The sequence below is a fragment of the Notothenia rossii genome, assembly GCF_949606895.1.
Source record: "Notothenia rossii genome assembly, chromosome: 6".
Taxonomy (NCBI): Eukaryota; Metazoa; Chordata; class Actinopteri; order Perciformes; family Nototheniidae; genus Notothenia; species Notothenia rossii.
This window is the reverse complement of record NC_136909.1, coordinates 76,227,244-76,254,105: the sequence shown is the minus strand read 5'-3', so window position 1 is coordinate 76,254,105 and position 26,862 is coordinate 76,227,244. Positions and strand designations below refer to the sequence as shown.

General features: G+C 41.1%; 2 protein-coding genes across 3 annotated transcripts; both read right to left on the bottom strand.

The window, feature by feature from the left end:
* Positions 1-1,128: 1,128 nt before the first annotated feature.
* LOC307044473 (phosphatidylinositol 3,4,5-trisphosphate 3-phosphatase and dual-specificity protein phosphatase PTEN) lies at positions 1,129-11,776 on the bottom strand. 2 transcript variants are annotated; one of them, XM_079689741.1, is made up of 10 exons: positions 10,996-11,775; positions 7,160-7,244; positions 7,022-7,066; positions 6,875-6,918; positions 6,450-6,688; positions 5,813-5,954; positions 4,185-4,253; positions 3,261-3,427; positions 2,370-2,705; positions 1,129-2,253 (listed from the first exon to the last, which is right to left on the bottom strand). In XM_079689741.1, the coding sequence occupies exons 1-10, from the start codon at positions 11,072-11,074 to the stop codon at positions 2,068-2,070; spliced, it is 1,392 nt and encodes a 463-aa protein (XP_079545867.1). In that variant the 5' UTR covers positions 11,075-11,775; the 3' UTR covers positions 1,129-2,067. The 2 variants fall into 2 exon arrangements, with proteins under 2 accessions (XP_079545867.1, XP_079545868.1); XM_079689742.1 differs by lacking the exon at positions 4,185-4,253 and having other exon boundaries at positions 10,996-11,776.
* Positions 11,777-13,894: 2,118 nt separating this feature from the next.
* LOC307044472 (bifunctional 3'-phosphoadenosine 5'-phosphosulfate synthase 2-like) lies at positions 13,895-26,502 on the bottom strand. Its single transcript, XM_079689740.1, is given in 14 exon segments — positions 13,895-14,728; positions 16,715-16,944; positions 17,062-17,330; positions 18,807-18,942; positions 19,137-19,342; positions 19,965-20,076; positions 20,648-20,761; positions 22,045-22,163; positions 22,332-22,470; positions 23,140-23,375; positions 23,503-23,617; positions 26,281-26,365; positions 26,367-26,434; positions 26,437-26,502. Coding segments are annotated over 14 exon segments (2,001 nt in total). The 5' UTR covers positions 26,467-26,502; the 3' UTR covers positions 13,895-14,586.
* Between the last annotated feature and the right edge of the window lie 360 nt (positions 26,503-26,862).

Sequence of the window (26,862 nt, the reverse complement as noted above, 5' to 3'; positions counted from 1 at the left end):
TAATCTTCCAGTCTCTCCCTCCTCCTCAGCTCAGCCAATTACAGCCGGGCCCCTGCGACTGCTGCCTGTCTCATTTGACACTGCACTGGTTTGGCTTTGATGTCTCTATCAACACGAAAGAGCCGAGGACCGAGTCTTAATAGAGCAGAGGGGGATTATGTGACTGCCTGCCTCTGGGGGGTGGAATCTTTTTTTATATATGTATGTTTAATTCATACTTTATTTTATTATCAGGAGACTTAGGGCCATGCTTTAGCCAGGGTCTTGCCACTCTTTGCTCTGCTATCAGTGACATGGTCGTTAATCCTGTTACTCTTTCATTTGGGGAGCCTTGGAGCTGAGCAGGCTCCGGCTACCCGAGGCCTCGCGCTCCTCCCTCCTGGGCTGCTAGCCTTTTCCTTCCTCTGCTCATTTCATGTGGAGAACGCCTTGATTAACCATCAGCAGCCACTCTGCATGCAACGCTGCTGTTTGGCATGAGGTCAGGCAGCTTTTCACTCTTTTTATGAGAGTTCAGAAGTCAGTTAGCTCTTAAATCAAATTCAAGAAGTTACTAAAAAATAGCTACGCAAAGGGTTATGCATAAAAATAAGAGCTCATTCAATTAGCTGTCAAGTATGAATAAAAGCAAACAGTTGCTAAGATAAAAAGATTAGCTTTTTCCTCATTGACATTAAAGTAGTGTAAATGCTCAGCTCCCTGCTTGAGTCACTTATTTGTTTGAAGTTTGCTATTCAGCCTCAGTTGAACTTTTAATAATAATCCTTCCATCACTTCCCTACCTCAGGTCCCACTCGCTATTTGCAGCGCTGACCTTTAAAGCAGGAAGTCACTGTTCAAACAGCTACAGCAGCAACGACAACCTGCTTTACAGCATTTTTTCATCAAGAGCAGCACTTGTGCACATTTCCCTCCACCGACTCACAAGCATACGTTTAGGCTTCGAGCTAGAGACTCAATGCCTTTGACGTTTTACTGAACATTGGGAAAAATCCATTTTTGATTCTCCAGTTGTTTCCTTTACTGTGAATGGCAAAGGGAGAATATTACATAAAGCTGTGATGTAATTTTATGAGCATGACTCAAAGCACCGGGGAACCCCACGCAGAAGACACATCTCAAAGCGGGTTTCTTTAAGAAAAGACAACATTGCATACATTTATTAGGGATGTACGCCAATTCCAATACATGCAAATCACCATTGTCCTTTAAATGTAGTGTTGACATTATTGCAAACACTTGTCTCCCTGCTGTTTTGTGTATTATATTTTTATTATCTTAGGATAAAAAAAAACATTAACAATTACATGGGATGCCTTGTTCTGCATAATTTAACGTATACACAGTGGGAGCAGGAATGGCAATGCTTTAGACATCATCACAGCCTCTTCATAACCCCGCCCACCCCAACCCACTGCCCGCATGCAGTTTGCACTGCACAAAGACCAAAAGTCACGTGAGACAGCCTGCAAAGAGCACAAGAAGCATTCACAGTAAAGGAGGATAGGAAGGAAGGAGGATAGGATGGAGAGTAAAAGATGAGAGGAGAAGGAGGGGAGGAGGAGAAGAGAGGGAGTGAAACAAAGTGACTGCAGCACTGGCCTTGGTTTAGACAGGAGAAGGAGCAGCATAGTCCTAGTATTTCATTCCAACTTCTCCCACACTTCAACTCCCGTCTCCTGATTGTGGTACTCTTTCCATTGTCTTTGACACAAAAAAAAGTTTGTTTATATATGCATGTATATATGTATATACATATACATATGCGTATGTATATAGATATATATAAACACATTTTTATAGCTACAGCACCTTTTCCCATGGGGCAACAGTGTCAATACCTCGCGCATGGTACATGGCCGTGCCAAATAAAAAAAAATAAAAATAAAAAAACAATATATTGGTCAGGCTATTTACCTTTTTTTCCCTAAAATTGGCATTTGACATGATGATATTCTATTGCCGTCTGGGGAGGGAAGGGACAAAAGGTTCTTCTTTTGAGTTTATATTCAAGTTTTCTCCTTTTTTTCTGGTGTATAATTTCTTCTTCTCCTGTTTAAAAAGAGTTCACACTTTTGTGATTTGCGTGTGCTGCTCTTCATCAAAAGGTTCATTTTCCGGATCAGAGTCAGTGGTGTCAGAGTATCGATAATGGTCTGGCTCATTGTCGCTAACGTCCGGGGTGACGGATGCCGAAGTGTTTGCCTCAGAATTCGAAGGCTCCTCCACGGTTTTCGTAAAATACAACTTCACCTGCAATTGAATGAGAAACAAGACCTATCATTGCCGTTCCAGTAGAAATCAAAAATTCAAAAATGAATGAGATAATGAATCCCTCCATCCAGCCGATATCTAACTTAAATCCTTACCTTGAAGTTTGGCGAGAAGTAGCGGTTAGCTTTGTCTTTGTTGGCCTTGTCCAAGTCGTTCTTGGTGAGCGTCAGGATGAGGTAGTCCCTGTCCCTGTCCCGGTCGCTTTCCCTGCCGCTCTCCCTGCCGCTGTCCCTGCCGCTGTCCCTGCCGCTGTCCCTGCCGCTGTCCCTGCCGCTGTCCCTGCCGCTGTCCCTGCTCTCAGCGCTCTGCGGCGGGGCCGGGACCCCCTGCTGGCTGTCTGCATTGTTCACCGCCCCGTTCTCCAGCTTGTCCACGCTCTCCTCTGGTCCAGGGATGAAGTAGGTGTTCACCCAGAAGTGAAACATCTTGTCCTGCAGGTGAAGAGAGAAGAGGTGTGATGAGCAATTTGTCAAAAAAGATCATTAAAAAGGATCTCTTCAGTACAGCTGACGTTGTTCTATGGCTTTTGTAATGTCAACAGTTATTACCGAGCTTTTAACCACTGTTGTTTTAGCAAACAATACACAAACATAAGTAGTGGGGACCATTTTTGATGTGGAATTTTGTTGTTAGTATTTGTGGCAGCAAGTGGGAACAACTGAAAATAAACTACGGCTATTATCACGCCCTTGCATGGAAAATGAAACCCCTTCTATATTCACATTTTTATGTTTTCATGAGGTCCGTTGACAATACAAGGAAAAAAAGAGGAAAAAAAACAGGGTGGCGCCAGTATTACTCTTTTAAAAGCATAATTGTTGACACGCATCTAAGAGAGAGAAGGCTTTATGAAATGCCTGCTAATTGTTGCCTGACCCTAACAGTAGTTATAACACACAACGGATGAAAGCAGCTCGAAACGACGGAGAGACATTTGCTGTTAACCGACAATGAAAACCGCTTGAACACACGCCCACACAACTAACCTTCTTCATCATCTTATTTTGTTTATGGAAGAACTCCACTTTGATGTCTCCACAGACTGGCAGCGGCTGGGGGAATTCGAAAAACATGTGCTTGTCCTCGCGCCGTGTGTGACCGGGGTTCGACGTGTGAATCTTCACTTTGAGCTGGTACACCACGAACTGGGGATCTGCAAAAAGAGTCAACGTTGCACCGAAGTGGGGGAAGACGGTAAGATTTGTGAGGAGAGAGAGAGAGAGAGAGGGAAAACACAAGGAGAGTTAGTGAAAGAAGGTGCAGGGAGTGGATCAAGAAGGGCAGGGTTATTGCATGAGTTTGAGCACACCACCTCCCCCCTCTAAAGAAGTGTAAAACATGACAGGGAAAACATTTGCTTTGATATTCGATTAATCGTTTGAGTCCTTTTTCATGCAACAATGTCAGAAAATGCTGTTTTCAGCCTCTCAAATATGGAGATGTCCGGCTTTTCTCTGCTATAAATGATTTTAAAAAACACAACATGTATAGACATCACCTTGGACTTTGAGAAACTGGGATGGGCATTTTACACTATTGTCTGACATTTTATAGACCAAACGATTAACCGTCAGATGAATTGATAAAGATAATCGTTAGTTGCAGCCCTTACAAACATTCAAATGAAGGAGGTGAAAGGGAAAGACAACCAAATGTAAACACCCAAAGAGACCCAGAGCCAGAGGAGTACAACCCTATTCTGATAAACACTGATGGTTTTGCACTTGGACCATGTTTAGAATCATTTGAACCCTTTCTACTTCCTGTCAGGGTGGGGGTGGTGAAGGAGAATATTAATCCTGCTAGGCAACATGTCTACCTCACACTGCTCCTTCCCGGGTGGATCTCTGGGGTCATATAAAAAAAGGCAAATGAGTGAAATGATAATAATGGATGAAAGGCTCATTTACCCCAATGCCAATTCCCTTTCCTGAAGCCCTGAGGGATCGGCTCGCTCCTGTTTTTAACGGTACTGTCCCCTTAGAGAGAAAGAAGGACATTATCACAAACAGGCCTCACAGCAGACACAGGAGCTCTGCACACATACTTACAGATATTAGCATCTACATAGCTGCTCTTAAAAACATGATACAGTACGTGGCTTTCAATGGAGATGTGCATCTTAACACATTTGACCTGGTGTGTTTGAGAGATGCAGAAAGGGGACGGAGGAAAAGGGGGGAACTTGAGATCACAGAAATGTGTTATGTCGAGTCATTCGTAACCAAAATATTTAATCAGCTACTCGTGTTTTAAATCAATAAGGTTGGCGAAAAACCTGAGGCAAAAAAGGGTGTGTGTGTGTGTGTGTGTGTGTACGTGTACGTGTGTGTGTTAAGACTCAGAATAGGCTCTTTTTTTTTTGAAGAGTGTTAAGAGGAAAAGATAGGATCAATACAGTCAGTAGCTGTTCAGCACAGTCAGGTGTTAAAGAAGGGGAAAAAGCCACAGAAGTTATGGAAGAAGATGCATTTTTTCTGAACGACTGTTAATATATAAAGCCCCAAAAATGTGTAACTCAAACACATTTTGAGGAGAAAACAAGATTATATTAGATTTGTAACCCTTAATGAAACCATAGCAGAGAAATATTAAACCTATTTACCAGTCAACACACAGAATCACGTGTTGAAAAGCATGCACATAAAAAAGGGGAACAAGCGTCATTATCTGCTAAACGTTTTTTAGCCAAAGTCTAACAAATGTCTCCAGTTGAGACAAGACATTACATTTTTTTTTTTTTTAGAGTATGCGAAAAGCTCAAATAAATAACTACATTTTAAGTTTTAGTTTCTGCCCACTACAGTCCAACTGCATGTGCCACAGTTATGCTTACACACCATACGGCTCAATCTCTGAACAAACACACAGTGATATAAGTACTCATGACTAAGCGCCTGAACTCACTACGGACACTCATTAACACTTAAATGTTCAAATAAAATCATTGACTAAAGTGTATTTCCTTAGCTGACTTTAAGTTACTTCCTGGTTATGTGGGAGGGGAGCAAATACAACCTATCTGGCGTTACTGTGCTGTCAGAGTTGGTGCTCCACTCTGTTTAAACAGTGAATACTGTGCACAGCAGAGTCATACGCAGCAGAAAATGAAGGCAGAACCCGAGTCCAATAAACTCAATCCTCATGAGGAAGCTACACATATTTTAAAAAGATGCACGAAAGCTCAACTTTTGCCAGTTTCTGAAATTGTAACTGAAAAGCTCAATCAATCTCCTTCAGTGGGAGAAGCCAAAGAAATGACATCCTATGATTTTAAATAACATTTGAGAATTAAATCTTACTACGTAGAGCCTATCTGATTGAAATAGATTTTTTTCCCGGGTTTTTTTTAAGTGGGCAGAGAATCATTAAGTAGCGGCCCCTTGGGAGTCAAAAAGGTCCAAAACACAAATGTAAGCCTGGACTCCGCCAGAGCTGACCTGCAGCGTGGGGGAGCGCCACGGTAACAACACATCCTGGGCTCTCGCTGCGTTTCAACAGCATGCCTACGCCCTAGCTTGGAGTTAAAGTGACTCACTGCAGGTGCCCCCGCTGAACATGGGGAGAGTCTCGAACACCATTTTATGGAAGAGGAGCGCCACGGGCTTGTACTCCAGCTGGTTCTTCAGTAGGTAGCTGTAGTAGTAGACGTAGCGGCGCTGGCTCGGGATCGTTACGCCCTGCAACAAACAAACAAACAAACAGTGACAAGGTTTAGAGATTTCAGATTTTCTATAGATCCTACATCTTCTGTCCAGTGTTTGAAAATATACCTGAATATTTGCAGATTTTTTAAGATATGAAAATAGACATTTTGACATTAAATGGACAAAATGACTAATCAAGACAATAGCTAGCAGCGCCGTGGATTATTAATCATCAGTTTCAATTATTTTCATTATCAATTAATCTGACGATATTTTCTAGATTCATTTAATGGTCAATCAAATTTAAAAAGTTGATTATTTCGTTGTTTCTTCAGTAAAAAAATGTTAAGATATTTTTTACAAGCAGAAAAAAGCACCTTATTTAACCTAAATTCATCAAAGTAGTTAGTGATAGCTTTTCTAGCAGACACTAATCTATTCATCATTACAGCCCCAAATCGCAAACATTCATTTGGGGTCATAATCAGCTGCTGTGTGGGGGCATTTGACCCCAGAATGACTCCTCACCTTCTTGTCCCTTGTCCTGACTTCTCCGTAAAAGTCGAGCGCTTCTTGGGCATCCAGGAATTTGCCGCGATGGAGGAGATAGGCGCAGATCATGACTCCGGTGCGGCCCTTCCCGGCCTTACAGTGGATGGCCGCCACGTGATTGTCGTCCTCGCTGAGCCACTGGTCCAGGTCTTCGCAAAAGGGCTTAATGAGCTCCAGCTGAGGAGGGTTGTGGTCTTCGAAGGGGTACTGTGCAACTGATGCGAGACGGGACGCAAAGAGGTCACCAGGGAAGAAAAGAAATGTGGACACAGAGCAGACAGGTCAGGGGAGCAGCGACAGGGAGGAGCACACAGGAGACACTTTGTGGATTTTTAAAATCGACCTTCTGTGTCATCAGACTTTTAGGTCAGTTGGTTTTTTTCTCATGTAAAGCAGCCTACCTCTGCAGTTAAATTTGGCAGCATCGTAGTGTCTTTCTGCGCAGCTGAAATGGAAAGAACAAACTATAGTTAGAGCACCCACAAAGAGGAAGTTATTAAGTGAACAGAGCATTCAGATCGGGTGTGAACAAAATGTGGAACACTTACAGGTTGTAGATTTTGTAATGGTTTTTATGCTTTGAATCCAAAAACCTGTTGGGAGAGAACACAATATATTTAGAATAGAAAACAATATTCTGTGTTTTTTCTTACATCTCCCTTCTCTATGATCACACAGTAACTCACCGTACTACATCGTCTATATTGTTTCTGTACACGCCTTCGAGTCTCTCTGCTGGAAAGCCCATAGCAATGATGTTTGGGTAGATATCTGTTCAGGGGGGGGGGGGGTTAAGGAAATGTACATTGTGCTAACTGTGGAAATCAAGTGTATTCAGAAAAGGAGGCATTAAGGCGGCACTACAGAGGCACCCGGCACCACATCTTTAACTTCAAGTAGGTCTGACAATGCTTTCAACAGCTATACAACAAAAACAAACAATTGTTTACTTTCTCTAAAAAAAAAAAATCTATAAGAGTTTGCCATAAGAGCACAATTGCAAGAATGCAGAAGCAGGCAGCAGAGCGAGAAAAAGTTTCGGCCTATGTCAACATTTTGGTTGTGGATAAATGGGAGCAGAGAGGAGAGCCGCTGATCAGTGTGTGTGTGTGTGTGTGTGTGTGTGTGTGTGTGTGTGTGTTGTGACAGATGGCCTTGACAGTGAGAAGCAGGCAGAGAGGAGTCACAGAGCTCCTGCACGAGCCAGGCCCACATGTGGACGCACGAGGAGAGTCTCCGCTCCCTGACCTGCATTTATTTTTAGAGTCCAAAGTTATATTGGGATGATCGCAAATGTTCGGCTTATCTCTCTTTCGAGCTCAGCCGGAACGATTTGAATATCTATGAGATCGCAGACAGCCCGCATGAAGACAGAGGTCTTTCTTTTTTTCTCCTTCAGACAGACAATCTCTGTGCTATGCGTGCACCGGCAGCAAGGGCTAATTGTTGCATTTCTATGACGTGAGGCAACGAACGAGACGGTTCACAAACCACAGATTCCACTGCCGACTTCAAGTTGCACCACCTTGTTCGTGCTACACCTGCCTTTTAAAAAGTTGCCTTACATCTTCAAACGGGGCTCCATATTTCAGCGCAGGATGGAGATGGAAAATGTCGCGGCCAATTACACGGTGACATACATACAATCTCAAAAAGGGCACACATCAGTGTCATGTTGCATATAAAAGAATAATTGAGCTGGCACGCATGTCTTTGAGGCGCCGCTGCAACGCCTACCTGTAACTGAAGTCTGCTTGTCGCTATAAGCTGTGGGATTTCACACTAACCACTGACTGCAGGGCGACCTTTTCTTACACGTCCTGTGCCACGGTGACAAAAATAGAAAAAAAGCTCAATATTTCTAATTGGATGTTTCATTTTGAGCACAACTTATTTTCCCAGAGACAAATCACTTTTTAACCGGTCCGAAAAATTTGACACGCGCATCTGACAAGTCTGGCTTAGCTAGTGTGTGCACACATTCAAAAGTATCTGCACATGCAAAAACCCACAAGAACCACATTTCCATGGCACACACACACAGTTCACATGTAGACCGAAATATCCATGTTGGCCCATACACCCAAGGATTAATTCAATTTCAAACATTTTTAGCTAAAACAAATAGACATATGACAATCTTCATTAAACCCCTGTAAAATGAATTCATTAAGGGCCCCAGCGCAGCTTTACGCAGCTAAGGTATGCTCAACACAGGCTTTTTTTATGCATGATTTCGAGCCCAAAAGCAAATCTATGGTATTATTTGCATCCTGCCAAGATACTTCCCTGTAGCTCACGCCAGAGAAGCCTATCTGTACATACTGTGCCATAATCCCATCCACTAATGCCTCAAAGACCTAATTAGGAGCCAAATGCAGCTTTTCCATGCTATTTGACGGGCTATGCTAACCCTTGGACCTACTGGCAAAGTGATCCCAGTCAGGCTATTCTAAGTGTTTTTAAAAAGCTCCAGAGCTCCCAGGAGAGCCTCAGCCCAGGGCATGGGGGGGGGGGGGGGGGGCGGGGGCTTGCTCTCTGCAGCTGGGAGGAAACGCACATACGGGACCCCCGACGGAAGCTCCAAGTAGGAGGGGGAAAAAAAAAGAAAGAAAATCTACCGTTTCAGGCACGCCTTTTCTTTAAAGCCAGCCCTGCCTCAGCTCTATGCATACGCCAAATCCACAACTGAGCAAGAGAGAGGGGGGAAAAGGGAGAGTGGGAACCGGCAAGCGCCGAGTGAGGAGGGGGTGGGGAGGACAGGAAAGGAGGAGAGCAGAGGAACGGGGGCAAGCAGAGGGAGGGAGAATTAGAGTGGGAGCAGTAAAGAAAAATAGCGAAGGAGAGGTGGTGGGTTGAGAGGGTAAGAGAGGGAGAGAGCACTCAGACAGCAACACTGATACAAGATCACTGGCAACTCTATTTTAAGGGCAATTCCCAGAACTGTGATACTGCATTACATAACTGCAGAGAGCCCATATTGTTTTTAGACACCATGACAAAAATGATAAAAGAGATGGTTAGAAAGGGCCCACATCTGAACAAGAGGAGACTTATAGCCAAAGAAAGATGCCACTTTTAAGTGTCGGGCCCCCTTCACACCTGCACAAAGCTCCAGAGGCCACAGGCTTCACCACATTAGAAAACAAGGTGAGAAACATCTGATCAAATATTGTGACATAAGCATTTCAGCATCTGCAGTCACACATTTTGTTTGATATGTAACATCTGAGTCAAGGTAACTAGCGTTTCCATTGTTCTACAGTAGGAAGAAAAGCACTTTTAAGCACTGTTAATGCAACATACTGATAATAGCCCGAGGAAATGATGTCCTTAAACACCAAGGCTCGTTCAAATAAGGCTTTGTTCAGGTCCAGAAATGGCTCAGACTTCAAATGATCTGCCAATCTGCCCGCATAGGGATCTCAATTAGTCAATGAATCAGTCTATGTCAAAAAGCAAGACAATTCCAACTAATTTCCGAATGCCCAAGCTGACTTCTTCAAATATCTTGCAATCAACAGTCACAACACAAATATTTTCATTTAATATCATATTAATATAATAAAGCAAATCAATGTCAAATTTAAGTAGCTGGAAAAATAGTTTGCAACCAATCATTAATGCTAAACAATATCAAAATTAGGCCTATAAAAAAAAAAAAAAGGTGTTTTGAGACCCAGATAAGTATACATCACACTTTAACCATGACCTACTCTCAGCATGGCCACACATTTTGCATTTAATTTTCCATGGTCAACCACACACATCATCTGGTAATTTAGTTTATCACCAGCCAAAAAATCAAAGCACCAACTTCAGTACCAGCCATACTGCAGTAGGGAACCAGGTCAACTATCATCAGTGGTAATAGATGAGAAATGAGCCCTGCAGAGGGGCCTGAAATAGCAATTCTTAAAGCTGAAAATGATTGTATCTCCATAAAAGGAAAAGGAAAACGTTAATTAGATTTTCACAGATGTGTTCAGGATCCAATGACTACTCACCCACAGAGGACACAGGTGAGGGAGGCAAAGGGGTTAGTATCTTCAGAAATGTCCATCATTAACCTAGAATATAGTCAAATAACTACTAAATAGATAATATGAACTTAATAAACATGAAGTAAAACGACATCCTGAGATAAATACCTGCCTTAAAAAATGACTTCATGTCTCTTAGAATTTCACAACCTCTAGCTAGGTCTTTTGGTGACAGGTATGCAAGTTACATGCCCTGTCGTCATTTCTAACCCATACTAACGTCCATTTGAACGGGGTTTTCCAGCTATAACATGACTATGACATGTATGCGTGCTTGTTTGACAGATCCACCATCTTTCAAACATGCCGGGTGACAGCAAAGCTGCGCTGTCTGACCAACTAGCCAGCCTGCTAAGTAGCAGAGGAGCTAACTACCTTACGTTACTGACACTTCAGCCTACAGTTCTCCTATTCAATGCAGCTATTACACATTACTACTCATTGTTCCGGGTGAAAATAAGAAACACAAGGAAGGATACATGTTAAGTCCAGGTCGAAGCCATCCTCTTGATATCTCCTTTTGTTCCGGCTGACCATTTCTTTTATAATCGCAGCCATTGTAGCAGGTGACAGGAGTCTATATGGGGTAAATGATGAAAACAGGTATTTCTAGTATTATCTGTCTGGCCGTGTATGTCGCAGTCAGAGGGTCCGCTCTGTGAATTTTGCAGGGTCCTCGCAGAGAAGTGCTAGCCAGCAGAGCTAGCCGTGGCTGTCGGTAGGATTAGAAAGGCTTCCTCTGGATCATAAAGACGGGCCTTGCTCTGCTCCTCCGTGCAGGCCCGACTTCGCCAATCCTGCAATTCGTCTTGCAAACAGTCCCGAATAAAATACATGCAGTTGTCCTTTAGATGCCAGACACCGTCCAATCCGATGGTTCAATCGCAGCCGCCGAGATTGACAGTGAGAGGACCGAGTATTCGCCGGTTCCCAAAAACCCGTATCCAAGTCACTCAAACGGAGCTAGCTCGCTAGCTAACGAGTTAGCCAGCACTAGCAACAATAGCTAATGCCACCTCCTTTTTCGATCCAAAAGCCTCCTAACGATTCAACATTGTCATCGACTGATTGCCAAGAACACATCTGAAAAAAGTGACAGGCTCCACCTTAAATGTATAAAGACTATACAACGATCAGAAATCTGCACACATTGGTTTGACAGTTCCGTCCCGGGGAATCATCTTCTTTTCTCGTTCCTCTCTCCAGCTGAACTCTCAGGCTCCCATCATGGCCTCCACCGAAGGAAAAAAAGAAGGTAGAGCAGGCTGGGATTTTAGAACAAATATCCCGCCGCCTTCGCTTTATAGTCCCACGCTTTCATTAAAATCGGCAATGCAGCGTTAATTCATTTTGTCTCAACAATTAATACTACATTGTAGTGAATAAACATTACATTTGTAATTTTTTTAAATCCATAAACAGCGGAAAAACCGAGTTATTCTTTTACCACTCGCGGAAGGATAAAGTGAGTCCGCATGCGACGCTCCCTTCTGTCAAAGTGATCACGTGTGGCTGTAATTAGGGAAGTTTCCAACATAATGTCACTTTTCGCGGTTTAAACTGTCATATCATGTTGTATGACACATTTTTTTGTAACCCCTTAATGTTTTCAAAATGCATTATGTTTAAACTGCAAATCCATATCCTCTGTAGTACCTGTATTGCCTTCTGTATTCGCTGTCCTCAAATACATCCTAAAGTAGTAAACCAACGTTGATAATTGCAGAAGCAATAGACTGTAAGGTTATTTTTCTAACATGGTTGTCATTTTTTTTTAAATGTGCTATATAAATAAAGCAAGATTGAGATTGACGCACACTATCGGTGAATAAAACCCATTGCATCATACATAACTAAATTAAAGCCACAGCTTTGAACAATAACATGTTCATGATTGTATAATCATAGGATAATAATAATAATAAATATATATAATAATAATAATATTAACAATAATAACAATACAACAAAATATAATAATACAAATATATAATAATGATAATGATAATAATAATAATAATATGATATATATAATATAATAATATAATAATAATATGTACTCAAGACTTTACAAGCAGACAAAGAAATTATCCAAAAATCTTCTGAAGTAAGCTGAGGAAGGCTAAGCAGATCTGAAACAATGTGTCAACTAATCAATCCACATACTGTTAAACATCATTCATTTTGATGATCAACTAATCCATTATTTTTAATAATAGTGCAGAAGGTTAACCGGTTCCCAATGGGCCAACTTCTCATTCCTTTAAGATTACATTTGTTTGATTTTAGTTGCGAATACATACACTTGGACTAGACTTGGAATGTATTCATTTGAAATTCAATTAACCGATTAAACAATTGCAAAAAAATAAGCATTTATTGCATTTCCACCCTATCAGAACAATTGTTTTGCCTTTCAGAATCAGCCCTGGAGGTCCATTATTGCTGAAGCCAAACAGCATCAGCCACAGAATGAGAAGGGATACACATTCAAAGCATCCTCTAATAAACTGTGTGCAAAAAATAAGACTACATCTAGAACCATGAGGCCATACTCAACCAATGCCTATGCAACCTGAACACCTGAGTGGAACGTTTTTTTTTAAACATGGTCAGCCTACATACAGATATTTTAGGACTGTGGTATACAAGAGACAGTAACAGTAGCCGTCCTTTCTTTATTTAAGTACAGTAGTTTGAGATTTTATAAAGCACTGAGGGTGCAGTTCAGCAGATTGAAATGGGGTTACCTGGAACAGCAGGTTAAATGATCTTATCTTATGTGAGGATCTTATATTGGCAAAATGAATCAGTTCACTCAATTACATTTAATTTGAAAGCGTATAGGATATTCTTGATCTGTTATAAATGATCTGGCTTTAAAAAAAAAAAAAAAAACTCTGTGTTTTACAATATAAACAAATGTGCACATAATGGATTTATTAAGAACATATCCACAGTCAACAGTGACTTCTACTTGTAGTTCCCCCAGTCTTTCAGCAGAAACTAAAGGTAGACACGGAGGACCATCTGTGGGTTGGGTGTCAGTGAGGGGAGTTATCTTGAAAAGTGCAGTTATAAAACTCTCCCCGTAATAGAAACCCACGGTGACTGTGCTTTTACATTTACAGTAGTACCTCATTCTGTACTTTTTTATATTGTCCTGTACCACTTCTTGCCACCAGAGGGCAGCACTGCACTTTTGGCTTTGCAGCCCCAGAATGCAACACTTCCCACTCGACTTCAACCTTTAATCTATGATTGATAAGTAAGAACCTTGTACATAAAACAGTTAACTAGGGCGTGTTGCATAACCTCGCTTATTAGAAATAATCTTGCACAATATTCCAGTGTCAGGAAGTCACCAATGATTCATAATGACTAACAGATTTCTTTATTACTGCATTTGTCTTCCTAAAAGTATTTATTACATGAATTCACATGCCCACTTTATAAAATCACTCAAATCTCAGAGACATTTCAGACACTTCAGGCAAACATCAGCAACAGTTTCTGTTTTATGATGTTGACATTTGAGAAAGGCACTTTCACATTATACAAACATCTCTGATGTATTTCACAATGGTATGAAACATTAACATGTTGAATTAATCAACATCCATACATGTAACACAAATAGGCACTGTAGGTAGTAATATACTGCAACTATCTTTCATTCAGGTCATACAAAGAACTGGACAGACAAGCATCCCTCAATTCATATGATAATGATTTCCCTGACCCGGAATGTGTTCCAAAATTACAAAAAGAATCTCAAGTTACCTTTAATTTATTAAAATATATAGCTTAAGTTAATATGGATATAAACACACAATGGATTCAAAAATCACATAGTTTTAAAGGAATGTAAAAATCTAACTGCATAATACAAAACCTTTTGATTTGGTGAAGACTTGTTCGAAACACCCACCCCCAGCCAGAATAACTCATTATTTGTAGCAATTTAAAATGAGTATTTTTGTATAAAATAATCTAGAACACCACTGGAGGGTAGACTGTATATATAACCCCCTTTGAGAAGTGATGCAGTGCTGCTGTCACTGTGTTGATTACTTGTCCTTCTGCAGAGAGGTGTAGTACTCGACCAGCACCTTCCAGGCCTTGGGGGCCATGAACCCATTGGGAGGGTTGTCTCCGCTGCGAGCCATGTTCCTCATCTTGGTGCCAGAGATGAACTCAAAGTCAGCATGTCTGAGAAAGTGAGCATCGAAGAAAGAGTAGTTAAAGAGAGAGTGGGCAGGACAAGTTAGTAGAATCATACCATAGGGACCTACATAAAACACACTGAAATACAAAAGAGTGGGCCTAAGAAATTAGATAGAATTTATAATAAATACAGTGCATCCGGAAAGTCTCTTCACTTTTTCCACATTTTGTTATGTTGCAGCCATATTTCAAAATCTATTAAATTCTTTTTTTTCCTCAACATTCGAGACACAATACCCCATAATGACCAAGTGGGAACATTTTTAAAATATTTGTTGTAAATGAATTAAAAATAAAACACTCAAATATCACATGTACATAAGTATTCACACCCTTTACCTAATACTTTGTTGAAGCACCTTTGGCATCAATTACAGCCTCAAGTCTTCTTGAGTATGATGCTACAAGCTTGGCACACATTTCTTTGGGCAGTTTCTCCCATTCTTCTTTGCAGATCGTCTCAAGCTCCATCAGGTTGGATGGGGAGCGTCCAGAGACGTTCAATCGGGGTCAAGTCTGGAATCTGGGCCACTCAAGGACATTTACAGACTTGTCCTGAAACCACTCCTTTGTTTGTCCTTTGCTGTGTGCTTAGGGTCGTTGTCCTGTTTAAAGGTGAACTGTCGCCCCAGTCTGAAGCCCAGAGCGTTCTGGAGCAGGTTTTCATCAAGGATCTCCCTGTACATTGCTGCATTTATCTTTCCCTTGATCCTGACTAGTCTCCCAGTTCCTGCTGCTAAAAAACATCCCGCCACCACCACGCTTCACTGTAGGGATGGTGTTGGCCAGGTGATGAGCGGTGCCTAGTTTCCTCCAGACATGATGCTTGGCATTCAGACCAAAGAGATCCATTTTGGTTTCATCAAACCAGACAAATTGGTTTCTCATGGTCTGAGAGTACTCTAGGTGCTCCATGGGGGCTTCCTTCTGGCCACTCTACCATAAAGGCCTGATGGCGGTGGAGTTCTGCATAGATGGTTGTCCTTCTGGAAGGTTCTCCCATCTCCACAGAGGAACACTGGAGCTCTGTCAGAGTGATCATCAGGTTCTTGGTCACCTCTCTGACTAAGGCCCTTCTCCCCCGATGTTCAGTTTGGTTTGGGCAGCCAGCTCTAGGAAAAGCCCTGGTGGTTTCAAACATCTTCCATTTGCAAATAATGGAGACTACTGTGCTCGTTGGGACCTTCAATGATGCAGACATTCTTTTGTACCCTTCCCCAGATCTCTGCCTTGATACAATCCTTTCTCTGAGGTCTACAGACAATTCCTTGGACCTCATGACTTGGTTTGTGCTCTGATATGCACTGTCAACTGTGTGACCTCATATATACAGGTGTGTTATTTTCTAAGTTATGTCCAATCAATTTAATTTAACACAGGTGGACTCCAATCAAGTTATAGAAACATTTCAAGGATGATCAGTGGAAACGGGATGCACTTGAGCTCAATTTTCAGTTTCAAAGCAAAGGGTGTGAATACTTATGTACATGTGATATTTCATTTAATTATTTTTAACACGTTTGCAAAATATTCTTTAAAAACGTTTTCACTTTGTCATTATGGTGTATTGTATGTGGGACATTGAGAACAAAAATGAATTCAATCCATTTAGAAATAAGGCTGTAACATAACAACATGTGAAAAAAGTTAAGGGGTATGAATACTTTCCGGATGCACTGTACATATTACAGTGCAGAGGACAATATAAGGATTCATGGTTTTATTTCAAAAATATATAATGTTTTTGCTTGAGAGATTTGGGCCTACACATGTGTGCATGAGGATATCTTGTAAAACTGATTCAGAATTTCACAGAAAGTCACAAAAGTGCAGTTAATAAGGATTTACTGCACATTTGCTCCGGTTTGTTTTGCACTTGGGTTCAAACCGGGACAACCATGTCAGTAAATCTAAAAAAAAAAAAAACATGGACCAAAAAATGAAACAACTGCAGATTTCTTCTTCACGTACCTCTCTTTGTCGTAAAAGTCCATCGCCTGCTTTGTCTTGTTGTAGGCGGCGACCCTGAAGGGGATGATCTCCACGGAGGTTAGGCCCGGCGCCATGGTGAGGACCTTGCTTCCGTGGGTGGGGTCATACAGGTCCTGCTTAGTCTCCGGGTGAGGCATGCCAGCTGGGTCCCGGCCAACGATATAGAAGTTTGCCCCGGCGACCATTCTGGCTCTACAGTGCCACTGAACCTGATTACGGAATGAATAACAATCAGGTTAATATTTAATCACACGTAAATATATGGTGGAACTGTAGAGAGTGACCGATAGTAACCTCTGGCTAAAGAATAAGCCAGCGCTACTCACCTCTGTGGGTCCAGCGTACATCATAGGTGAGGGGAAGATGGCAACTATGGTGCTGGAGGGGTCGAGGACGCCCTCCTCCAGCACAGCAGAGTGCTGCTTCATCCTCCAGGCCAGAGGCACGTCGTCGTCTTTGGTCCAGCCTCCCAGCGGGTGCAGCAGCAGCACGGGGTTCTTGTAGCCGCGCTCCAGCAGACGGCGCTTGGTGTCCTGCATCAGCAGCGCGTGGCCGTTGTGCACCGGGTTACGCAGCTGGAATGCAAATACCGCATCTAAGGAGGACAATGTGGAGGAGGGGGACAAAACTAAGTTGAAAGAGCAGTATTTGTTGTAATAGCAGCATTGTTGTGGTACAGTGGAGCCGTCGAGCTGATGATTGGTGCAGCTTGGAATATGTGGAGCTTCTTGTGCATTTGAATACTTTTCACACAAAACATGCCTATAATACTCACAACACATTTAGCATTTAAGGTCAACTATTATGCAAAATCCACTTTTTCCTGTCTTTTATACATAAACACGTGTCCCCTCAGTGTAAAGAGATTCTGAAAGTTTCAGGAAAAAAGATTTGCTCAATTTTTGTCCTGATCCATTTAAATAAAAACCTCTCTGAAAATGAGCTGATCAGATTTTGGCCACTTTATGATGCCATAACGATTTTTTGGCTTGTGTAACCATTAGCCAATAACCAACCAAGGTAACCCCCCCCCCCCCACCTTATCACCTGAATCTCCTTCTAGAGCACCATTGTGTTCTTTTTAACCAAATATCTCTCAGAGGGGCGTGGGGAGGGGTTCCTTATTTTCATCTAAATTAACAGACAGACAATCAGCACTTTTGAAACAGGGCTGAAACAGAGGGGATTATGGGATGCTGCAATGATCTGTTTGGTATTTGGAGCCAAACACTTCAGAGACATGTTTTCTATATATCTGAGACCTATAATAAAGTAATGAAAAACAGTGTAATAGGGGACCTTTAAATTGCTTGTGGTTTGTGATAAAAGGGTGTTTATATTCTATATTTATCTTATTGTCAACAAATCCCACAAAAAAGACTAAAACCAACAATGAATGCATCTTTTTTAAGGTGGTTTGTATTAAGTAAGTGTAAGTAACTGTTTAAGTGTAGCAAAGCCTAGCTTATTCTTTCAATGTCATTAAGTTCCAGAATAACAATTACGAGCTCGGAAAGGTTTTTCCTGTTCATTGGGTTTGTTGACATTAAGAACATATAAAACAGTGTCAACCAAATTGTGCACATCACAACAACATGCTAGCACCAGTAACAAAACTGCCACTTGAACCAAAGAGCAGCAAAGCATTGAAACAGAAGACCCATATCCTGTTGTGCTGCAGATGAATAAGTGACAAGACTTTGAACATAGTATTCAAATCTTAGTGAGCAAGAGACAGTTCTTTTTCATTGTTTTTTACTTTTCAAAGAAACTATACGTCTCCATTGATCACTGCACACAGATCACAAAAATCATCATGCAGCTAAAAAATTACCATTTTACTTTTTGCATCTGGTCCTTTTCAAGTTCTTCTGAAAGACAAATGGTGCACTGCTAAATACATTGCTTTCATTTGTATGTTTATTTGTGTGATTCCCCGGCTGCGAAGGATATTTTGTTTCTGTAATGGTATTGATCTTAAGTGCCACCTTGGTAGCTACTTGCCACACATTGTAAGCCCTTTTGCTTTCTCTTGTAGTCGCTGTAGGTCTGTGATTAAGTCATTTCTAACCTGCTTTCATGTCTTTAAACTTCTGCTTCAGCTCCTGTGGAGTAAGGCGGTACTGGTCGAGCCCATCGTTCCATTTGATTCGCTCCAGCACTTCCAGGTCACCGCCTACAAGCCAATCACCTCCCTCCAAAATCATCTGCACAAGGTGATAAAAGGAGAATTAGAATAGCATAATAGAATACTAGAATTATGATTTACTTTCCAAAAATCACACATTGAAATATTATCACTCTATAACCCAGGCAAACAAAGTGAGTTTGCAGATCAATAATGTGGAAGGTATAACGTTTATAACTACGTGTTGAAGACATTTGATGAAAGCCTTATCACCTTAATGTGAGGGTGCTGTGGACAGGTGGTGCCCCACTGCCTGGCGCAGCGTTCCTCCTTGCAGTGTGGGTAGAACTCGGGGTTCCTGAGAATAGCGACGCGTGAACCCTGGTACTCCAGAGCGACCGCCGCACAGCCGTCCAGCTGCTGCTTAATCTCCGAGGTAACAGGCAGCACAATGGGCACTGACAAGTTGATGGCCCCACCTTAGACAAATGACGATACGGTTAACTTAAGCGGTACACAAAAGAAAATATTGTGCCAGAACTAATATTTAAGCAATTTACTGCTATCCCGGACCAGGACTAGTAAATACACTTTAATTAGAACAAATATACCCCTATATTGAGTCAAATACACTTGGACACCACATGCTGCAAGTGAGAGGACATTAAAATTAGGTAGCAGCCACGTTTTTTTTAAAACTGTGGCCGAAAAGTAATTATAAAGCACTTTAAATAGTTGCAAAAAGTAAAGACAACTGTTGAAATAGACAAGTGAAAGAAAAAGTATGTTTAAAAGCATGGGGGATAGATGATAGTTAACTCAAATGTAAAAAAAAGCCTCTATATAATGGCTCTGTGTTGTCCAGCCAGCTTTTTGTTATTTTTTCTGTTTCTGTGGTAAACGTTTTTCTCTCTAGGAACATATCAATTGTTTGCATGGGTGTGATTGAGTAGCTTGGTTTAAAAATAGGGTGCAACTTTTTTCTGTTCAAACATTCATCGCATTAGTTTTCTTGCATAACGACAATAGCCAGGTTGAAACTGGTGTGTGTGTGTCCTGGCGATTATAAGAAGAGTAAATATGTGTCCGCTCGTCTTTCACCATCCAGCAGGTTGCCGAAGTGTAAGACCTGCAGGAACTCTCTCTCTCTCATGAAGCCCTTCAGCGGGCTGGCCCAGCCTTCTGACAAGACCTGCACCCACTGTAGATCCAGCTGTGGACAAAGAATAAACACCCAATAGATTCAGCATTATAGACGTTTAACGCCTGGATTTAACTGCCCCGATGGTGGAGTACCATCAAATCAGTAATTACACCAGGAATAAAAGCATCAAGAAAATGTGGAGGTTTTAATACTGGACGACATAGGGTATTAAAACAGCATTAAACAGCCGTATTGCTCTGCTGACATATTTATGGTCAATATATTAATTTCTCACTAAACCATAACAAGATGGTCTTAAGCGACATACACAGCTTATGGATAAATAATAATATGTTTCGTTCTTATTTCAAATACACAAATAGAAAAGTGGAAATTAACCATTTGATCCCCCCACAGAGAATATACAATCAAAAATAAGGTTAATTTATATGTTGTCAAGGTTGAAGTGCTGCTCTGATTCAATTATCATTATTTCCACGCTGCTGCATGCCTGCTAGGCTTTTATGTTTTCATTAGTACCCAGAGAAGTTAGAGCAGACTACTGCCATGTCCAGTATTGCCCTCCTTGTCCATTTGCAATATTATGAGAAGAATCCTGTATACTCGAGCAGTGCGTTACCTTGGTGATGCTGATGGTAGGAAGCGTGTTCGCGTCAGCCACAGCAAGATTCAGTTTGTTCTCTTTAACAAAGAGTTCATTCACCTCCTCCATGATCTCGCCTGGTACAATGTTCTGTATGCAAGGACACACACATATTATTAACATCAGAATGAGATACTGTGGGTAATGTAAGACTGCAACTCATTTAATTTTTATCTGATTAATTTAATTAAGTATTTCATAGTAATACCAAACGTTTCATAGTAATACAAATCGACCCATTCCCATAGTGAAGACCAAGTGAAGAGAAGTTGGAAGTAAAGAATGGTTTGCATTTGAAAAAGACAATGTGTTTGATATTTATTCAAAAAATGTGCCACAACTGGCCAATGGTGTCCCATACTGGTGCCAAACTAATTATTGGCATTGCATGTAAGGAGATCAAAAAGGGTAATACTCTTGGGAATGCAAGAATATTACCAGTTGCCTGATCATTCATATTGCATATCCAACATTGTTCTACTGCCATCTTTCAAAGGAATGCCGGTGGTTATGCAAATCACACACAACTTGTGTATCAATGAACATTTTCTTGGGAACTCATTATGAAACACATATGCATGTATGTGTGCATGCTTGTATTCTGATCCAGGATATAATAGTCTTCTCAGCCATAGTGAACACGAGGCCATTTTCAGAAAATATTTCCCCAACTGGTTTTGCAGAATGTTTTTATTTAAATGTAAGTCACTTCTGTCTTAGCATATATGACTTTTCTTTCAGCAAAGCTTTGCTCTCGGCAGCAGAAGCAGTGTTGCATGTCGGGGCGTGGCAAAAAGTCACTCACTGAGTGCAAAATTATAACTTAAATGTTACTTATTCTCATCTGTAAAAGCTGTAATGGTGAACATCTTTTAATATACAGAAGGCACCTTTCTAGTCATCCAAAGCACATTTAAAATAAGATAATAATCTTTTAAATGTTTATTCTGATATCATATGTTTGTATTCCTTAAGTAAGCTGTGGTTGAGTTCTTTCAGTTGATTAGCGGTAATTATGGTTTTCTCTGGGATTAATGCTTAATCTGCTGTTGGCAACCAAACAACTCCAATGGTTGTTAAAAGCCCTGCCTTTTCAAGTCTTGTCTAAATGTCTAAAATCATTGTTTGTGAAAGCCTGATAATATAGCCCATCCCTGATTACATTAAACCAGTTTGGGACAATGGATACTTATTTAAACAAGGATAGGCTATATAATCTGTGTACTGACGGCCATTATGTAAGGTCACTTGTACAGATGTCTCTTTGTCACATCCCTCAGCTAAGACCTGTGGGGTTTAAATATAATATTTGTCCTGTCCCAGGGAAAATGGCATACAGAAATGTAAACTGACAATGAGGATGCCACACCCACCTGCTCCCTGAGCAGCTCCAGCACCTGATGCAGGCACTCGTTCACTGTGAGCTCTCCGGTTTTCAGCACAAGATCCGGCGTATCAGGACGCTCATAATCTGCGTCAATCCCAGTGAAACCTGACAAAAAAATGTGAAGCCATGAAAAGAAATGTCATTGAAATCCCATCAGCCTTCATATTACATTTCTATTTCAGTGTGAACAAGGGCTTGGCAATGCTTGAATCATTTTTCAAGTGGCGAAAAAATTGGCAGGAGGTTTCCTGAGGTGAGCATTGTTGCACAGACCTTTGATCTCTCCGGCGCGAGCCTTCTTGTAAAGTCCTTTTACATCCCTGCTCTCACACAGCTCAAGAGAAGCGTTGATAAACACCTCAAAAAATGGCAGCCCTACACCTGCATGGATCTTCCTCGCCTCTTCCCGATCCTGTGGAGGAAAATAGTAGATATGTTTCATTAGAATGTGGTTTAAAGTTGAATTACGTATTCCACACGGCTGATATTATATGGACAAATCTTTCTGTTTAAAAACCTTTCAACTGATCTTTTGAACTATTTAAATATAACAGATATGCATCAGTAAGGTGTTATTTGACAGCCATTTTAATTTAGTCCTATTCCTGTTTCTACCTCATCCGGTTTTTTCATCAAGTTTTCGTTGACTGAAAATCTGGGCAATTCTTCTTATTTAAGTCAAAACAAATTGTACTATAGGAGATTGTAAAAGAGTATTTTATTATAGTTTTAGTCAATGAAAGCTGTTGAAATATAAGTCTCCTTTAGATATCAGATTATAATGAACACATTAACTTGTGTTTTATGTCTCCAAAGCCCTAATGAGTTAATTGTCCCTATCCCTATTCCTATTGAAACGTAATCCTGATATATCATATTTCATCTTCTCTTATCGTCATTGAAAAACAGATTAAGGGAACGTTTTTATTGCTTAATCTACTACAGTTGAGCATTCATTGGTCAGACATATTGCTAGTTTATAATCAATGTGATCAAAAAAAGGTGGTTGGCAAACAATATTAGTCACAGTTTTAATTCAACATTAGCAGCACTTGACTTTGGGCTCTTAATGTTTTCTGACCTTGCTGAAAGGAGAGATGAAGCTGGTGACGCACACCATCCCGGCGTCAGCAAACAGTTTGGCCACCTCAGCAATACGCCGGATGTTCTCCTCGCGGTCTACGGAAGAGAAGCCCAGGTTCTTGTTCAGCCCTTGGCGGATGTTGTCTCCGTCCAGTGAGTAGCACGGAATAGCGTGGGACACGAGGAATTCTTCCAGGGCAAAACTGATAGTAGTCTTTCCAGCACCCGATAAACCTAAACAGAAAATGGGACAAGACAAGCAAACATGAGCGCATTGTTTTTTAACAGTCCATATCAGATTAACCTTTATGGAACCACATTGTGAGCAAATGACCAATAGGTGGAGACGGTAGAGATTTACCGGTGAGCCAGATGGTGCAGCCTCTGAAGCCCCCCCTGGTGCCCACCACCTGCCCTCTCTTGGTGCGGCTGACATGGTGGGCCTGGTACACCACATTGGTCGACCTGTTGAGATCCTAAAACAGAAGATAAAGACAAATTAAAGTGGGGGACAGCTTGAGGTAGAAAAAAGCTAAATAGAACTTTACTAGTTGTAATAATCCATCTGATTTAAACATCTGTATGCCAATCCAAAAATGTTGTCAAGTAAGTAGGTATGGGCGATATAAATGAAAGGTATTATCACAATATAACAGAAGATCTATAACAGTCGCGAAATCAGAACATGACAAAACCTGCAGCCTTAGAAACAAGGAAAACATGACACTTTTATAACATTTGAGAGAAAATGTTGTCTCATATTACGATTTTGTCCATATTGTTTATATAATTTGTATCTGTATAAGTCCCTTTTGTGAGGGCAAACAAAAAAAACAACACTAAAAAGTTGGTCACAAAAAAAAGAAAATGTCTCATATTACGATTTAGCTATTTAATCAATATATTGCCCAATTTGCCCAGCCCTAGATCTAGCCATAATTATGTTTGACATGAGATTTGTCTTATGGCACAACGTGGCACTTTAGTGATAATCAGAGCCAGACTTGTTTTACATGCTCTGTCCAACGAGACTGGGTGGATAAATGGCTGTATTGACTTCTCAAGGGGAGGGGTAGTGGAGTGAGGCATGATGGGAGGACTGACTGGACAATATGTCCAGTGTGTTGCCTGCAGCCCAGCGATGATGTGGCAGTGCTCGTGCCCACACGTTCGCCCTATGTCCGCACCCACCTTCCCCTCATACCTGCATCCATGCCATGGCTTCACTTTTCTAATCTATCTTCTTTCGCCTCTCAAAAACGACTCTCCCCCATGCTTTCCACTACGTGTAGTTATCTTGACATGCAGGCTATTTGCCCTCAGAGGGTTTCAGTTTCCAATTTATAATCTGTGTTTATGTGGCCCTTTATTACACATGGTCATGGACCTATAAATCAATGACCTTGACTTGATCACACAGAATTTTGTGTGTTTTAATAATAGCGACACAGATATAATATATATTATGTTTGTCTTTTTAATGGAGGGAATCATTGCATTTGCTGGGTTTATTAATTTATCAAATCTGTACCAAAAACGTAAAGAAAAGTTTTTTAAAAATGGGAAAGAAAAGTTTTTAAATCCATAGTGCGATGGGATGTAAAAGTATACTACTGTCATTATTTGTGATTACGTTTCTTGAGGAGCACCATTTGAAAGTAACCCACTGCTCCCACTAACAGTTAATAGGTAGTACAAAGGTACTTAAAATGCTTTTATGATGGGCCTCATTTCCCCCAAAGGACACATTGCCTACAGACAAACAGGACTGTTCTTCTACAAAAGGGAGAAACGTTCTCTCAGTCCACCTCAGATTCCCACTGCAAGCAGACTGCTCCTAATCCTCTCTTCCTTCCTACATTCATGGGAACATGATGTATATATTTTGTCTGTGCACTTACATAACAAAAAGACACTTCATAACTGTGTATTCATCAAAGGCTCCTTGCTTTAGAAATGCTTTTAAGCACAACTATTACTTGACTTCACGATACTAATCATATTTTATGTAATTCCATTCTCTCTTTTTTTAAATGTTGCTTGCTTTTAGATTGAATTGACCTACTGAAAAGGACTTTCCACTGCATTCCTTTACAGTGAACTTACAATAAACTCTAATTCGGAAGACCTTACATAACTCTTTTCCTCTCTACAGCTTACATCCTCCTTCTCAGGAAATCACAAAAGATCAATCATGATGATATTGTGGTAGTAAATGTCTCGGCTGGAAACTAGTGAACATTTTCATCACCAACTGGTCGGTCACTTCAAATATGAATTGTTTTTGCCATAAAATTACAGGAATGCCCCCATTTGCACATCTAAATTGATATGTATGTTGAATTGACAACCAGTCATTACTCACTTTGAAGTAGCTGGAAGCAACAACCGAGTGAACCCATGAATTTCTCTTTGGAAATAAAATAATAGTAAACCAATACATTCTAGTTTGTCTATTAAAGAAGTTGCTGACTCTAAGAAAAGGACTCACCTTGTCTGCTCTAGTGCACACTATGGATGTATCAGGTGCACACGTTGAGGATTTTGCCGACAAAATACAAAGGTCTTTGTGCATGGAAATGTTTTTGCTTACAGTTAATGGCCAATGTTATTCTTATAGTTTTTAAGATGACCTCACATAATGTTCTACAAGTAAGCAGCATTCCTGTGTGGAGCATCAGACTGCCTTTTCACAGTGGCCTCTTTCTCCCCCTCACTAGCGTTATGAATGGACCAAATTGACATGGGAAAGTTGCTACAACAACCGGCCTATTCAGAGTCAAAGCAAGTCTGTTACCATCACACCTGGCAGTTAGTGCATTACAGTAAAGAGGCAGAAAAGCGAACAAGGCGTTGCAGAAAAAGGTTTTTAAGCAGCAATGCAGGGTTACTTGTAATTGACAAGTAATCGACAAGAAATACTGCTTTTTCGTGAAACCGAGTTTCACCAAAAAGGAAAATGTTAATGTGTATTAATAAGATTTATTTGACACACAACTCCTCGGGAGGAGTGTTAAATCTCGGGGGCTGGCGGCTTACAGACACTTGGCTGAACTTTTGACAAAAATCTCTAGGTTTATCTGATGACAGCTTGCATTACAGTTGTTTCTCCCTCCCCGTTATATCCACATCTACTCACCGTACGAAGCTTTTTCACGCCGGACATTTTTCGAGAGTAACACCGCCGTACGACTGCTGCAACACCGGGGACTCGGACCGCTTCGGACAGGCCTGGATGAGGGAGCTGGAACCTCCAAAATGTGGTAATCGAGGAAGACGGAGGGGGGTTTAAAAAGGGACGTCCAGCTTCCAAGACACGTAGCATTCCGCTAGACCAGCCTCCAGGCTTTCTTCTACTCCTCCTCCGAAGCCTAGAAATCTGAATACTTCTTTAATGTGGCGGTCTCCAGTGACATGACCGCACTGGGCACCTAACCCGACCCGTCTGGGACAGATGTCGGGCGGGATATTTACTTATATTGTTACTGTGTAAACTAAAGTTACACATGCACTGTGTACAAGGAACGTTTTTGCTCATATTTCTTCGAGTTTATATCACTCCCAGTTCAGGTTACAAGAAACACACGGTTACGAGGCAGAACAGTAACTTCAGCAGGGATATTACAACGTCCGTTGATTTACGTTAGCTTTATTATATTGGGGCAAAATGGAAGAACGTTTACGTTACTCTCCGGGTTATACAGTTTCACACTAACGTAAT